The sequence below is a fragment of the Zonotrichia leucophrys genome, chromosome 25, assembly GCF_028769735.1.
Source record: "Zonotrichia leucophrys gambelii isolate GWCS_2022_RI chromosome 25, RI_Zleu_2.0, whole genome shotgun sequence".
Lineage (NCBI taxonomy): Eukaryota > Metazoa > Chordata > Aves > Passeriformes > Passerellidae > Zonotrichia > Zonotrichia leucophrys.
The window spans coordinates 535,622-552,574 of NC_088194.1; the positions used below are offsets into that span (position 1 = coordinate 535,622).

At 42.9% G+C, this 16,953-nt stretch overlaps 1 protein-coding gene across 3 annotated transcripts in view; it reads left to right on the forward strand.

Moving 5' to 3' along the window:
* ASH1L (ASH1 like histone lysine methyltransferase) overlaps positions 1 to 16,953 on the forward strand; it is a 98,641-nt gene that overhangs the window by 53,177 nt on the left and 28,511 nt on the right. For all 3 annotated transcript variants that reach the window (XM_064732280.1, XM_064732281.1, XM_064732282.1), the window contains exons 7-14: positions 1,923 to 2,017; positions 6,859 to 6,932; positions 8,437 to 8,482; positions 8,723 to 8,831; positions 10,878 to 11,084; positions 14,001 to 14,147; positions 16,319 to 16,427; positions 16,584 to 16,745. In XM_064732280.1, coding sequence (XP_064588350.1) covers positions 1,923 to 2,017; positions 6,859 to 6,932; positions 8,437 to 8,482; positions 8,723 to 8,831; positions 10,878 to 11,084; positions 14,001 to 14,147; positions 16,319 to 16,427; positions 16,584 to 16,745 — 949 coding nt within the window. The remainder of the gene's footprint in view (positions 1 to 1,922; positions 2,018 to 6,858; positions 6,933 to 8,436; positions 8,483 to 8,722; positions 8,832 to 10,877; positions 11,085 to 14,000; positions 14,148 to 16,318; positions 16,428 to 16,583; positions 16,746 to 16,953) is intronic.

Consider the following 16,953-nt stretch of genomic DNA (forward strand, 5'->3'; position numbering starts at 1 on the left):
TTTCCCTGATAATCCATCCCCAACCTCCCTGGGCAGTGCCAGCTCCCTCTGGGGGAGGAGCCTTTCCCTGATAATCCATCCCCAACCTCCCTGGCCGTTCCCTGGGCAGTGCCAGCTCCCTCTGGGGGAGGAGCCTTTCCCTGATAATCCATCCCCAACCTCCCTGGCCATTCCCTGGGCAGTGCCAGCTCCCTCTGGGGGATGAACCTTTCCCTGATAATCCATCCTCAGCCTCCCTGGGCAGTGCCAGCTCCCTCTGGGGGAGGAGCCTTTCCCTGATAATCCATCCCCAACCTCCCTGGCATTCCTGGGCAGTGCCAGCTCCTCTGGGGGATAAACTTTCCCTGATAATCCATCCCCAACCTCCCTGGGCAGTGCCAGCTCCCTCTGGGGGAGGAGCCTTTCCCTGATAATCCATCCTCAGCCTCCCTGGGGCGCTGTCGCTGTCACACAGAGCAGAGATTGGAGCTGCTCCTCCTCTCTCTGCAGGGGAAGTTGTGGAGAGCCTGGTTCAGACATGGCTTAAAGAAAGAGGCCATGAAGGTGCTCAGCTGAGGGAAAGATAGAAGCCTGCTGTAAAGCAGCCTTTCCCAGGCTTGATCCTGTAAATAATTAGGTTCTCAGCCACCTTTTATATAAACAAGATTCTCAGACCGTTTCCTCAAAAACAGGCAATATTCTGTCCTTGGCTGCTCTGGGAACAGATGGCCGTTAGAAACAGATATAAAGGTTTTGAGAAGTTTTCATATCATGGTGAGAACACTGATCTTGGTTTCAGTAAACAAACTTCAGGTATTGTAAACAAAAGGAGGAGCTGAAGTTTTCTCTACAGCCTATCGGGAGCTCAGGTTTTGCAATATGCATGAAGTGAATTAACACTGTTATAAAAAGTGCCTGGTTGATCAATAAATCAGAGCCAGATGCTGACCAGCAAAGGTGGGTCGCTCCCTTCACTTCAGCAGGAGCTCACAGATCACTTACAGAGGGTTGGTTTGTGCTCCCTCTGCCTGTTGCTCCACATGCTGAGTTCCTCCCTGCTCTGACCCTGGGTTTGGGATGAGCTGCCACAGCTGCTCTGGGCCTCCCCACCCTCACAGGGAAGAATTTCTTCCTAAGTATTTCCAGTTGTTGATATCTGTATCACAAAATTAGTTTTCAGCTTAACATTTTGCCTTCACTGCTTAAACAATGATATCACATTTTTTTTATTGAGCCATCTTTCTGTTACTTGTCCAGTTCTTAAAATAAATCCCTTAAAAAACTTCAGTAGGCTTCAATTTCATTTAATCTTTGGTCTATTTAACATTTAGAAGTCTCCTTTGAATGTTGCAGGAGTGCAGTTCTAAATATAACCACATCAGATTCTGTTTTCCAAGGTTTGTTGTTGGCCAGGAGGAGATGTTTATAAACACCAGATTACAGAGCTGGCACCTGCCTGACCCCTACAACCACTCTAATTCCATTCTCTTATTTTTATTCCTTCAAAGGGATGTCTCATTGCTTTTCTAACTCTGATTTCTGTTCTTTTTTCTGCCTTTCCTGGTGAACAGCCTCCTAAAGGGCAGCAGGTGAATGTTTGCTCATAGGAGAGCAGGGCTGCACGGTCATGGGTCCAGTTCCTCAGCAAACCCACCAGACACAATCTGCTGCTCCTCTTTCATTTGTGTACCTTTAGTTATTACTTTTAGATCACATTTTCAGTCAGTGGTGTCCCCTTGGGTGTTGCCTTAGGAGAAAAACCCCAAACTGTGGGAGGGCTGGGGTCGGTGTTTGACAGGAGAGCATTTCTTTGGCCATTTCTGTTATTCCTCCCTTGCCTGATTCTCCAGCCATTTGTGCCTCACCTAAAGCAGAAAATGCATTTTTGCAAGTGACAGCTGATCCCCATGGTGACATTTTGGTTCTGTCCTTGTCCTCCACAGCCCCAAGAGCCGCCTGATCCAGCTGAAGAAGGAGAAGCTGGAATACACCCCGGGGGAGCACGAGCACGGGCTCTTCCCAGCCCCCATCCACGTTGGTGGGTACCTCAGCTGCATTTTCAGTGCTGGGACATAAATGTGGCCCTGGGGGGGCTGCACAGCTTCTGCTTTGCTCTGCTTTTTGTCCCTTGCCTGCTCACTCGTGGCTTTTGGCACATGAACTTTGCCAACTCATCCCCCTGTGTTCAGGTTTATTTTGAGAGGCTTTCTTTAGCTTAAAACATTGCTCTTGATTTTTTTGGGTGTCAGAAAATACCATTCTGGTTGAAAACTTGCTTTGATAGCTTTGTCAGAAAATACCATTCTAGTTGAAAACTTGTTTTAAGTGTAATAGTCCTTGGATGAAATGCAGAGCAATATTCTCCACCTCAAAGTCAATTATGACCGTTTAAATCCCAAAAGCTGGAATGATAAATTCCCCCATGTCCCCATGCACTTCATGGTGTCTGTCTTTACACAGGGATAAAAGGGTGGAAGAATTAAAAGCTTTGCTGTTATCTTTGGTTTGATTTCATCCCCATTTTTAGGTCTTGGATAGGGAAAAAAATTGAGATTTAGGATTATACAGAATCATGGAATGGTTTGGGTGGGAAGGGACCTTTCAGATCATCTTATTCCAGCCTGTTCCATGGAATTCCAGCTCCCAGGTGGCTCCAAGCCCTGTGCCTGTCCCATACCCCAGGTCAGTCCCAGCCCCTCAGAGGGGATGGAGCTCAGGATGCCTCTCCTGGGGCAGGGGGAGAGGCAGAGCTCCACCGTTCACAGCTCAGTTTAAACCTGGTAGGATTGAGTAATTCCCTGATTCTCAGGGAATTGTTTCAGCTTTTGAAGTGCTGTGATTGTTGCTGCAAGTCCTGTCAGGCCCAGGAATTCAGGAATTTTGGTCCCATCAAACACGAGCTGTCACTGCTTTGTCTCCTGTGCCTGCACAGCAAGGCAGAGCAGTTGGGCAGATCTGTGTGAATCAGGAACCACAGCAAGGTTTCAGAGCTGAGGGTGACAATTGGAATCCTTCAAGATGTGAGATGTGCCCTTGCTCAGCTCCTTTTTGGGTGGGCTCATATAAAACCACGTTCAGCAGGTTCCCAACCCACATTGCTGGTCCTGCTGTGGCTCCAGGGGTGCCTGGGGATGGTTCAGGAATTTTTGTCCCATCAAACACGAGCTGTCACTGCTTTGTCTCCTGTACCTGAACTCTGTGGCTCCATGCACAGCAAGGCAGAGCAGTTGGGCAGATCTGTGTGAATCAGGAGCCACAGCAAGGTTTCAGAGCTGAGGGTGACAATTGGAATCCTTCAGGATGTGCCCTTGCTCAGCTCCTTTTTGAGTGGGCTCATATAAAACCACGTTCAGCAGGTTCCCAACCCACATTGCTGGTCCTGCTGTGGCTCCAGGGATGCCTGGGGACGGTTGAGCCCCAGAGCAGGAGCAGGGCTGGGGTTCTGCCCTGGGGACCTGCCCTGTGCTGGGGGCCCAGCAGGGTTGTGGAATTCAGGAATTTTGTCCCATCAAACACGAGCTGTCACTGTGCCTGCACGTCAAGGCAGAGCAGTTGGGCAGATCTGTGTGAATCAGGAACCACAGCACAGTTTCAGAGCTGAGGGTGACAATTGGAATCCTTCAGGATGTGAGATGTGCCCTTGCTCAGCTCCTGTTTGAGTGGGCTCATATAAAACCACGTTCAGCAGGTTCCCAACCCACATTGTTGGTCCTGCTGTGGCTCCAGGGGTGCCTGGGGATGGCTGAACCCCAGAGCATGAGCAGGGCTGGGGTCCTGCCCTGGGGACCCTCAGGGAGGGCTGGGGGCCCAGCAGGGTTGTGGAATTCAGGGATTTTTGTCCCATCAAACACGAGCTGTCACTGTACCTGCACATCAAGGCAGAGCAGTTGGGCAGATCTGTGTGAATCAGGAGCCACAGCAAGGTTTCAGAGCTGAAGGTGACAATTGGAATCCTTCAAGATGTGCCCTTGAATCCTTCAGGATGTGCCCTTGCTCAGCTCCTGTTTGAGTGGGCTCATATAAACCCACATTCAGCAGGTTCCCAACCCACATTGCTGCATCTCCAGGGGTTCCTGGGGATGGCTGAACCCCAGAGCATGAGCAGGGCTGGGGTCCTGCCCTGGGGACACTCAGGGAGGGCTGGGGGCCCAGCAGGGTTGTGGAATTCAGGAATTTTGTCCCATCAAACACGAGCTGTCACTGCTTTGTCTCCTGTGCCTGCACAGCAAGGCAGAGCAGTTGGGCAGATCTGTGTGAATCAGGAGCCACAGCAAGGTTTCAGAGCTGAGGGTGACAACTGAAATCCTTCAGGATGTGCCCTTGAATCCTTCAGGATGTGAGATGTGCCCTTGCTCAGCTCCTTTTTGAGTGGGCTCATATAAACCCACGTTCAGCAGGTTCCCAGCCCACATTGCTGCATCTCCAGGGGTGCCTGGGGATGGCTGAACCCCAGAGCAGGAGCAGGGCTGGGGTCCTGCCCTGGGCACCTGCCCTGTGCTGGGGGCACGGTGCCAGGGCACCTGAAAGAGCCTTTTGTTTGGGCTGCTGAGGTCATGGAAGCGAAAGCAAATTCCCAGCAGATTTAGCTCTTTCCTGGAACCTGCTAGGGATGAATAAGGCATTGAAAATGGAAAGTAATTTAGGGGTAAATTGTAAGGAAAACATTACCATTTGTATTTTCCAGTGGTGAGGGTGTGCATGTGAATTTATATGAACCCACAGAGCATTGCTGGAGGAATATAAAGGCATTTGTTAACAGTTTAAAAAGCTGGGGGGAAAAACAATCAGCTTGGGCCTGACACCTCATGCTAAGCACTCTGCTGCCTGTGGTTTTGTGACACAGGATTCCAGCAAAATGATCAGAGAATGCTGAATCTTGGCTGGAGCTAGGCAGTGTCAGCCCTGGGGACTGGTGTGAGTGATGTAATGGGTCTGTGTCCTTTAGGGGTGACAGGGAATGAAAGGATGGAGCCAAAATCTGCAGTGAAAGCAGGAACTCCTGTCTAAAACGAGTTCCAGTTATTGCTGAAAATACAGATCCCCTTGAAGCCTTGCCAAAAAATCTGGGAATGCATTTGCCAAGTCTGAATTCATTCTTAAATCTCTTCTGGTAAAGGTCACGGGAACAGGCTGGGAGACTCTTTTCAAAGCTGATTTGATTTCTTTGAGTACAATATTGTGATTTACCAGCCTGCATGGGCAGTGCAGGGCTTGTCCTGGGTGTTAAAGTGTCGGGGTGTGCACAGGAGAGCTCAGGAGAAATGTCAGCTTGGGGGACAGGGCTGTGGTCAGTGCTGTCAGGGGCTGTGGTCAGTGCTGTGGTCACTTGTTTCAGGAGTGGTCAGTGCTGTCCAGGGTTGTGGTCAGTTCTGTCTGGGGTTGGCTGTCTTACCCTCACAGGGTTGTGGTCAGTGCTGTGGTCACTTGCTTCAGGAGTGGTCAGTTCTGTCCAGGGTTGTGGTCAGTCCTGTCAGATACTGTGGTCAGTGTTGTGGTCAGTGCTGTGGTCACTTGTTTCAGGTGTGGTCAGTGCTGTGGTCACTTGTTCCAGGTGTGGTCAGTCCTGTCAGGTGCTGTGGTCAGTGCTGTCCAGGGTTGTGGTCAGTTCTCTCCAGGGTTGGCTGTGGTACTCTCACAGAGTTGTGGTCAGTTCTGTCGGGTGCTGTGGTCAATGCTGTGGTCACTTGTTTCAGATGTGGTCAGTGCTGTGGTCATTGCTGTGGTCAGTTGTTGCAGGTGTGGTCAATGCAGTGGTCAGTGCTGTGGTCAGTTGTTTCAGGTGTGGCCAGTTCTGTCAGGTGCTGTGGTCATTGCTATGGTCAGTTGTTTCAGGTGCTGTGGTCAGTTGTTTCAGGTGTGGTCAGTGCTGTGAGGTGCTGTGGTCAGTGCCGTCCAGGGTTGTGGTCAGTGCCGTCCAGGGTTGTGGTCAGTGCTGTCCGGGGCTGTGGTCAGTGCTGTGGTCAGTGCTGTCCAGGGCTGTGGTCAGTGCTGTGGTCAGTGCTGTGGTCAGTGCTGTCCAGGCTGTGGTCAGTGCTGTCTGGGGCTGTGGTCAGTGCTGTCCAGGATTGCCCATGGCAGGCTCTGACCCAGCTCCTTCCATCGCCCCCTGCCCGTGAGGCCCCTCCTGCCCCGTTCCCTGTGCCTGCCCTCACATCCAGAACATTCTCTGGGCCCTCTGCCCCCTCCTGCCCCGTTCCCTGTGCCTGCCCTCACATCCAGAACATTCCCTGGGCCCTCTGCCCCCTCCTGCCCCGTTCCCTGTGCCTGCCCTCACATCCAGAACATTCCCTGGGCCCTCTGCCCCCTCCTGCCCCGTTCCCTGTGCCTGTCCTGACATCCAGAACATTCCCTGGGCCCTCTGCCCCCTCCTGCCCCGTTCCCTGTGCCTGTCCTGACATCCAGAACATTCTCTGGGCCCTGGGGGGTTCCCTGTGCCTGCCCTCACATCCAGAACATTCTCTGGGCCCTCTGCCCCCTCCTGCCCCGTTCCCTGTGCCTGTCCTCACATCCAGAACATTCTCTGGGCCCTCTGCCCCCTCCTGCCCCGTTCCCGCTCTGTGCCTGCCCTCACATCCAGAACATTCTCTGGGCCCTCTGCCCCCTCCTGCCCCGTTCCCTGTGCCTGCCCTCACATCCAGAACATTCCCTGGGCCCTCTGCCCCCTCCTGCCCCGTTCCCCGCTCTGTGCCTGCCCTCACATCCAGAACATTCTCTGGGCCCTCTGCCCCCTCCTGCCCCGTTCCCTGTGCCTGCCCTCACATCCAGAACATTCTCTGGGCCCTCTGCCCTCCCCTTTGCGCCCGCAGCCCTGCCCGGGCCCGGCAGCCGCTCCCTCCCTCAGGAGCCGCTGTGCCCTCACAAAGCTCTCTGTGCTTCCAGGGAAGTACCTCCGACAAAAGAGAATCGACTTCCAGCTGCCCTACGACATCCTGTGGCAGTGGAAGCACAACCAGGTAGGAGATAAGAGATAAGAAGGAGATGAGAGCTGGCTGGGCCTGCCAGGGTGGGGATCAGAAGGAAACAGCAGCACTGAGGGGGATTCTGTTCACACATCCCGGCTGCGTGAGGGGAGAAGGGATTTGCGTTTGTGTTTCACGGTGAAAATCCCCGTTATTCCAGCTCCTGCAAAATAGCAACCCTGGGAGTTGGTGCTCTGACAAAAGTCATTAATTTGGCTGCAGACTTTTATTTTGGCAGTGCTGCTGTGTGTGGGGAGCTGGTTTCAGACACGCCTCGGGAGAATTGGGATGTACTGCCAGCAGCACCGAGAAATTTCAGCCCTTATTTTTCTTGGATCAATCCCAGCAGAGTGGAATTTATTTTTCACTTGCAAGCTGAAATTTTCATACTGAGGAAAGGAGAGAAACTGTTTAACAGTCTCGTTCTTTTTTAAAGAGCTTTAAATATGTGCAGGATTAAAAATAGGAATTTTTTTTTATTGTCTGGGATGTTTCCACCAAGTGATTTACCACAGGATTTAAGGGAGAATCTTCCCTCAGCTCCTTGGTGGGAAAGTGCTCTCAGATAAATCCAACACCCCTGGAATCTGATCCTCAACTCAGGAGCATTTCAGCCTAGGACACTTTCTTGCCATATATTTACAATTGCCTGTCTCATCTGTTCAGTATTTTATAAGTAATAAAGAGATGGATTCTGTTTCCTTGACATTTTCCAGCTCTCCCTGGAATATTGGAGGCCCTTGCAGAGGAGTTTCTCTGTGCAGGGCTGTGGAGATGTCTGGGTTGTCCCTGTGGGCCACAAGGGTCACTGAGGGAAGGCTCTTAGTGCAGGAAATGTGTGTGAAACAGAGAATAATTGGAAATTATTCCTCAAAGCTTGTTTGACAGGCTGGAATATATCTAAAATTATGAGTTGTGATGTTAGCTCCCCTTTCCCTTCCATCATCTCCATCTGCAGAGAAGATGAATCTGCATTTCTCATGGCTCACAATTCTTAGAGAATCCCAGAATCCTTTAGATTGCACAAAAAAACCCCTTAAGATCATCGACTCACTTTGATAAATCACTTTGATTTTTTGTTTTCACTTTTTTAAGCATTGGCACATGGTGATTGCACCAAAGATGGTTTCTCCAAAGTAGGTATAAATAATATAATAAATAATTTATTCATAAATAAATATATATAAATAAACAGGGCTCTTCTTCTAAGCCCTGTTCAGAGGAGCCTGTCCTCAGGACAGCTGTTTGCCACATTTGCACACAGAATAAATAATGTGGTGAACAAACTGCTCCACTGTCTCAGCAAGCCCAAATTCCACTTTTTCAGGTCCTTTTTGTGACCTATTTGTTAATGCAGTCTGAGCCTAGGGAGGAGAACACAGATTTCTAGTAATGATTACAGAACAGTTGCCTATGTACAGAGCATAATTTCCCTGATCCTTTTGAATAACAGATGCACTTATGCAATGTATTAAAATTGTCTTTCTCTTCCTTTTAGTTGTATAAAAAGCCAGATGTCCCACTTTATAAAAAAATCCGTTCCAGTAAGTAAAATCTTATTACTAAAATGTGATAACTGTGGAATTTTCATGTGATACCCTCCTTTCTGTCCTGCTTTTGTCCTACCAAAGACTCTTCCACCTGTTCTTTTTTAAACTTTACTGATTGGAATGAAAATACTGTAGATAAACAGTTCTATTGTTTCACCTGAAAAGAATTCTTTTCCCTATTTAGGTTTGTTTTTTCTTTTTCTTTTTTTATTTTATTTATTTTTTCCCCTCCAGATGTGTACGTGGATGTCAAACCTCTCTCTGGCTACGAGGCCACCACCTGCAATTGTAAGAAACCAGAGGATGACAGCGGGAAGGGCTGTGTGGAGGATTGTCTGAACAGGTTAGAAATGGATTATTTGTAAATGTAATTTAGAGGGAAATTCTCAGTTGGGGGGCTCAGAGTGCCCACCTGGCCTTGGCATGCCAAGGGGCAGTGCCAGGTCGGGTCCCTGCCAGGGGCACAACCTGCAGGAGCTGCACCTGCACCAGGTGAGGCCCCAGCGCTGGAAGATCCCATTAAAATCTCAATTTTGCCCTTTGAATAACAGGGAGAGCTGGGCAGGGAGTCACTGTGTGAATTGCACCTTGAAAACAGGAAGCATTTTCGTTCTTGAATTACATTTATACATTTATTTATTTATTTATTTATTTATTTATTTATTTATTATTGATTCATATAAACATAATATATATAATACTGATTTTTAGATTGATTTATAAATTGATTTTCTATTGATTTATTATTGATCTCTATATCAATCTAGATTATTATATATAATTTATATATTTATTTATTTTTATATTTATATTTATATATAAATATCTATTATAGTTATATATAATTAGATTTATATAGTTATATATTTTGTATTTCTAAATTTTTATTTTTATTAAATATATTTGTAATTATATAGAATTATATATAATTTTATATTTCTAAATTTTTATTTTTATTAAATTATTTTATATTTATATATAAATATCAATTTTGGTAGAAATTATTTTTATATTTTAAATTATTTTATATTTATATATATATATTTTTAAATATACTTATATACTTATTACTTTATATATGTATATGAATATGTATTTACAATTATATATTCATATATTTTATATATAATAATTACTTCATTTATTATTTATGAGATGATTTCCGTATTTATATCTTGATTTCATAAATTGATTTATGATTTTATCTATTATTTTATTTTATATCTAATAATATATATTGCATTATTATATTTATAATGTAAATATAATTATTTTATTATAGTAATTTTGTTATGATGATTTTTATTATGATAATTGTTGTTATATGCAATATAATATAATGCACTATCATATATACATTTAATATAATGTAATATGATATAATGTAATGTAATTAATGTAATGTAATATAATATGATGTAATATAATGTGATGTAATATAATATATTATAATGTAATATAATATAGTATACATTCAGTATAATATAATATACCTTCAATATAATATACATTTAATATAATATATACATTTAATATAATGTAATATGATATAATGTAATGTAATTGATGTAATATAATATAATATAACATAATATAATATAATTTATTATAATATAATATAGTATACATTCAATATAATATTATATACCTTCAATATAATATACATTCAATATAATATACATTTAATATGCATTTAATATACATTTAATATAATATATACATTTAATATAATGTAATATGAATATAAATGTTAATGTATATTGTGTAATGTATAATTAATTATTATAATATAATATAGTATACATTCAATATAATATAATATACATTCAATATAATATACATTTAATATGCATTTAATATACATTTAATATAATATATACATTTAATATAATGTAATATGATATAATGTAATGTAATTGATGTAATGTAATGTAATATAATATAATTTATTATAATATAATATAGTATACATTCAATATAATATAATATACATTCAATATAATATACATTTAATATGCATTTAATATACATTTAATATAATGTAATATGCTATAATGTAATGTAATATGATATAATGTATTAATATATATGTAATTAATTAATATAATACATTCAATTTATATATTAATCATAATATATTTAATAAATTACAATAATAATTATATGATTAATAATTATATAATATTAATTATAATTTATATATACATTAATAATATAAATTACATTTATATAATATATTATATTATAGTATATTAATACAATATATAATAAGATTTTTAAATTATTTTCTTTATGATCTTATCCTTACCTTTCCCTTTAGCATTTTACTTTATTTGCATGCCAGACCCCAGAGCCCCGTTCCCCCTGAGCGTGTGCTGTGTTGTTGCAGGATGATCTTTGCCGAGTGCTCGCCCAACACGTGTCCGTGCGGGGAGCAGTGCTGCAACCAGCGCATCCAGCGGCACGAGTGGGTGCAGTGCCTGGAGCGCTTCCGCGCCGAGGAGAAGGGCTGGGGCATCCGCACCAAGGAGCCCCTCAAGGCTGGGCAGTTCATCATCGAGTACCTGGGAGAGGTTGTCAGCGAGCAGGAGTTCAGGTACGAGTGTTTATTTGCTGCTTCAGCATGGAAGGATCATGCATGGGACATGGAGAGAGAAACTCTGTGTAAATCCAGTGTAGAGATCCCTGCAATGAGTAACTTGTAACATTGGTACATATTTTGTGGCATTATTAAGTAGTCATGCATGTGTTGATTTGAGTGGTTGGGATTTCCTGTGGCAGGAAAAAAAGGAGGAATAAGGGGAAATCTGGGGGTTTTGTTTAACCAAGTTTTTCCCAGTCCAGTGTTGAGGGATGATTAATGTTTGAAATGGATCATCTTCTCATCTGCCCTATAAATGCAAAATGCATTTAGCATGGAAGGCTCACAAATCACTTTAAGGACATGGGGAGTTAAGCTCTGTGTAAATCCAGTGTAAAGACCATTGGAATGAGTAACTTGTAACACTAATACATATTCTATGGCATTTAGTAGTAATTATAAATTCTACTCTTGGTCATGCATGGTTGATTGGATTGGGAAATTTATGATGTGGTTGGGTATCCTCAGGCTGGAACAAGGGAGGATGAGGGGCAAAAGGAAGGTTTAGAATTCTGGGGTTTTGGTTAACCAAGTTTTTCCCAGTCCAGTATTGAGGGTGTTCATGTTTGAAATGAATCATCTGCCTATAAACGCAAAATGCATTTAGCATGGAAGGCTCACAAATGACCTTTAGGGACATGGGGAATTAAACTCTGTGTAAATCCAGTGTAGAGATCCCTGCATGAGTAACTTGTAACATTGGTACATATTTTGTGGCTTTAGTAGTAATTATAAATTCTACTCTTGGTCATGCATGCATTTGAGTGGTTGGGATTTCCTGAGGCAGGAACAAAAAGGAGGATTAAGGGGAAATCTGGGGGTTTTGGTTAACCAAGTTTTTCCCAGTCCAGTATTGAGGGGTGATTAATGTTTGAAATGGATCATCTGCCCTATAAATGCAAAATGCATTTAGCATGGAAAGCTCACAAATGACCTTTAGGGACATGGGGAGTTAAACTCTGTGTAAATCCAGTGTAGAGATCCTTGCAATGAGTAACTTGTAACACTAATACATATTCTATGGCATTTAGTAGTAATTATAAATTCTGCTCTTGGTCATGCATGTGTTGATTTGAGTGGTTGGGATTTCCTGAGGCAGGAACAAAAAGGAGGATTAGGGGGAAATCTGGGGGTTTTGTTTAACCAAGTTTTTCCCAGTCCAGTATTGAGGGGTGATTAATGTTTGAAATGGATCATCTGCCCTATAAACGCAAAATGCATTTAGCTTGGAAGGCTCACAAATCACTTTAAGGACATGGAGTGTTAAGCTCTGTGTAAATCCATTGTAAAGACCATTGGAATGAGTAACTTGTAACACTGGTACATATTTTATGGCATTTAGTAGTAATTATAAATTCTGCTCTTGGTCATGCATGTGTTGATTGGATTGGGAAATTCTAAGTGGATGTGGTTGGGGTATCCTCAGGCTGGAACAAAGGGGAGGATGAGGGGGAAAAGGAAGGTTTAGAATTCTGGGGGTTTTATTTAACCAAGTTTTTCCCAGTCCAGTATTGAGGAGTGAATAAGGTTTAAAATGCCTCATCTGCCCTATAAACGCAAAATGCATTTAGCATGGAAGGCTCACAAATGACCTTTAAGGACATGGAGTGTTAAGCTCTGTGTAAATCCAGTGTAGAGATCCTTGCAATGAGTAACTTGTAACATTGATACATATTTTATGGCATTTAGTAGTAATTATAAATTCTGCTCTTGGTCATCCATGTGTTGATTAGAGTGGTTGGGATATCCTGAGGCAGGAACAAATGAGGAGGATGAGGAGGAAAAGGAAGGTTTAGAATTCTGGGGGTTTTGGTTAACCAAGTTTTTCCCAGTCCAGTATTGGTGGTTAATGTTTGAAATGAATCATCTTCTCATCTGCCCTATAAATGCAAAATGCATTTAGCACGGAAAGCTCACAAATGACCTTTAGGGACATGGGGAGTTAAACTCTGTGTAAATCCAGTGTAGAGATCCCTGCAATGAGTAACTTGTAACATTGGTACATATTTTATGGCATTTAGTAGTAATTATAAATTCTGCTCTTGGTCATCCATGTGTTGATTAGAGTGGTTGGGATTTCCTGAGGCAGGAACAAAAAGCAGGATTAAGGGAAATCTGGGGGTTTTGTTTAACCAAGTTTTTCCCAGTCCAGTATTGAGGAGTGAATAAGGTTTAAAATGCCTCATCTGCCCTATAAATGCAAAATGCATTTAGCATGGAAGGCTCACAAATCACCTTTAAGGACATGGAGTGTTAAGCTCTTTGTAAATCCAGTGTAGAGATCCCTGCAATGAGTAACTTGTAACATTGGTACATATTTTATGGCATTTAGTAGTAATTATAAATTCTATTCTTGGTCATGCATGTGTTGATTGGATTGGGAAATTCTAAGTGGATGTGGTTGGGATATCCTGAGGCAGGAACAAAGGGGAGGATGAGGGGCAAAAGGAAGGTTTAGAATTCTGCTCCTCTGGCAATGCAGGGGGCAAAGGCTGCTGGGGTGTCCCAAAGCTCAGATTGGATCCAGGTAGGAATGCTTGGCTCCTCCCCTGGGCGGAGCATCTCCCCATGGGATGCTGGGATTGGATCAGCCAGGCAGGGACACTCATTGGCCCATGGACAGAAGATAATTAGTAATTAATGGCCCATTAACAGATAGATCTCTCCTGGAGGGAGGATTGATTGTGGAAGAGATAAAGAGAACTGCCCAGCGAACAGAAAATAGCTGCTCCACAGATAGGAATGGAACACACACACCCATTTCCAACCTAGGCCAAAAAGCCTGTCTGAAATGTGAAATGTGCTCTCACTGTGCCACTCCCCGGGTGGGGACAAGCAGAGTGACAGCGCTCCCCCTGTGCTGCCCCACAGGAACAGGATGATTGAGCAGTACCACAACCACAGTGACCATTACTGCCTGAACCTGGACAGCGGCATGGTCATCGACAGCTACCGCATGGGCAACGAGGCGCGCTTCATCAACCACAGCTGCAACCCCAACTGCGAGATGCAGAAATGGTGAGCACAGGGATGGTTCTGCTCCCTGCACGGCCTGTGTGCCCTGGGAGAGGGAGAACCACTTCAGCTGAGGGAGTCAGATCTAAACATAGGGAGGGGAGTTGTGCTATTCGCATTCTCTGAACAGAGAGACACAGAATTCTCTCTCCCAGGATTTTTCCTGGAGAAGGCAGTGAGAAGTTCAGAGAAGAAGAGAAAACAATTCTTATCTCTGCTTGCTGCTCTTGTTGTTTGGCAAATGAGGAATATATTATGGAGATTGTTTACTAAAAGTGATTTAATTAGACACTGGTGATGGTTGTTTGGATTGATTGGCCAATTGGGTCAAAGCTGTCTCAGATGGGTTTTTCTTTAGTATCTTTTTAGTATAGTATCTCATTAGTATAATATCTCTTTAGTATAGTATCTCTTTAGTATAATATCTTTTTAGTATAGTATCTCTTTAGTATAATATCTCTTTAGTATCTCTTTAGTATAGTATCTCTTTAGTATAGTATCTCTTTAGTATAGTATCTCTTTAGTATAATATCTCTTTAGTATAGTATCTTTTTAGTATAGTATCTCTTTAGTATAGTGTCTCTTTAGTATAGTATCTCTTTAGTATAGTATCTCTTTAGTATAATACCTTTTTAGTATAGTATCTCTTTAGTATAATATCTCTTTAGTATAGTATCTCTTTAGCATAATATCTCTTTAGCATAGTATCTCTTTAGTATAGTATCTCTTTAGTATAGTATCTCTTTAGTATAGTATCTCTTTAGTATAATATCTTTTTAGCATAGTATCTCTTTAGCATAGTATCTTTTTAGTATAGTATCTCTTTAGTATAATATCTCTTTAGTATAGTATCTCTTTAGTATAGTATCTCTTTAGTATAGTATCTCTTTAGTATAGTATCTCTCTCTTTAATACAATATAGTATTAGTGTAATACAGTATAGCTTAATAAAGCATTTGCTCAGCCTCCAGTCAATGGAATCAGAGCACATCATTCCCTACACTGAGGTTGCCCTGCATCAATAGGGAGTCAGAGCTGGAAATGATCCTTACAGGTGCTCACGTTGCTCAGGAGAAGTTGGGTGGTGTTGGTGAGTGCTGGGTGCTCTGGAGACAGGATCCAGGTTTGCTGGCAGATCCAGCACTGCTGGCTGTCACACTGGGCTGTTTCCCTCCCAGCATTACTGGTTATACTGGGCTGTTTCCCTCCCAGTATTGCTGGTTTTCACACTCTTAATCTGCTGCAAAGGTTGAAGCCTGGGTAATGCTCTAAGATCATTTATCTGTATATAAACCCTTTGTTTTGACAATTCAAATATTTTTTTGAAGCAGGAAAAGAGGAAATTGTGGGATTCCAGCACAGCCTGTGTCATACCAGCACTTAGGAGGAAATAGTGCTGAGGGATTTGTAGTGAGTGATTTGCAGGGGAAGGGCAGATGCTGGAACAGGAGTTACTGTACATCAGAGTAGCTCATGGTTCTCAGATAATTCTAGATTTAAGCAATAGTAAAGATGGAATATTGGGAAGGAAATATTTGTGAGGGTGGGGAGACCCTGGCATTACTACTCTTGTTAAATGTGGTGTTCACTTTTTAGCTTTCCAAGTTTATTGTAAGAGATAAATAAAAGAACTGCACAAGCATAAGCCAGGGCACAGCAGAGGTGTTGCTGCCTGTCTCTAACACTGCCACTCTGTGCACAAAATATGATTTTATGTTGAATTTTTGGGGAGGAGAGAGGAGGAGCAGCTCTGCTGTGAGGAAAGGCTGAGAGAATTGGGATTGTTCAGCCTGGAGAAGCAGAGCTCCAAGTGACCCAATTGTGTCCTTCTGGTACCTGAAGGAGCTGCAGGAAAGATGGAGAGAGATCATTTACAAGGGCCTGGAGTGACAGGACAAGGGGCAGTGTCTTCCCACTGCCAGCTTAGATGGAATATTGGGAAGGAGGAAATATTCCCTGTGAGGGTGGGGAGACCCTGGCATTACTACTCTTGTTAAATGTGGTGTTCACTTTTTAGCTTTCACAGTTTATTGTAAGAGATAAATAGAAGAACTGCACAAGCACAAGCCAGGGCACAGCAGAGGTGTTGCTGCCTGTCTCTAACACTGCCACTCTGTGCACAAAGATGATTTTATGTGGAATTTTTGGGGTGTTTAAATGGATTTTCCCCTCAGGTCTGTGAATGGCGTGTATCGGATCGGGCTGTATGCGCTGAAGGACATGCCTGCTGGGACTGAGCTCACCTATGACTACAACTTCCACTCATTTAATGTTGAAAAACAGGTAAAAACCCCACTGTGAGACCTTGAAAAATCTCACTAAGGCTTAACAGTTCTGTAAAGTGTAAAAACAATAAAACCTATTGTGTTGTGTTAGGCAGAAAATGTTCATTTTAATATTGAGAGAGGGTTTATTGGATTTTTCTCTTTTTCCTCAAAGCAACTCTGCAAATGTGGCTTTGACAAATGCAGAGGAATAATTGGGGGTAAAAGCCAACGCATGAATGGACTCTCAAGCAAAAGCAACCAGCCTGTGAGCACCCACAGAAGACCTGGGAGGTCGAAAGAGAAGAGGAAGTCAAAGCACAAACTAAAGAAGAGAGTAAGTAGCAAAGACAGAGTTTGGGTGGGTGAGGTTGATGGGAAATCAGTTTGTGCCACCAGACCAAAAATTGGAAGATTTTAAACTTGAAATTTAAATAAATTAAATTAAAATTTAAGTAAATTAAACTTTAAAATTTAAGTAAATTTTAAACTTGAAACAGAAACCCAAACTTTGAACAGAAATACAACAGAGTAATGCTGCAGGT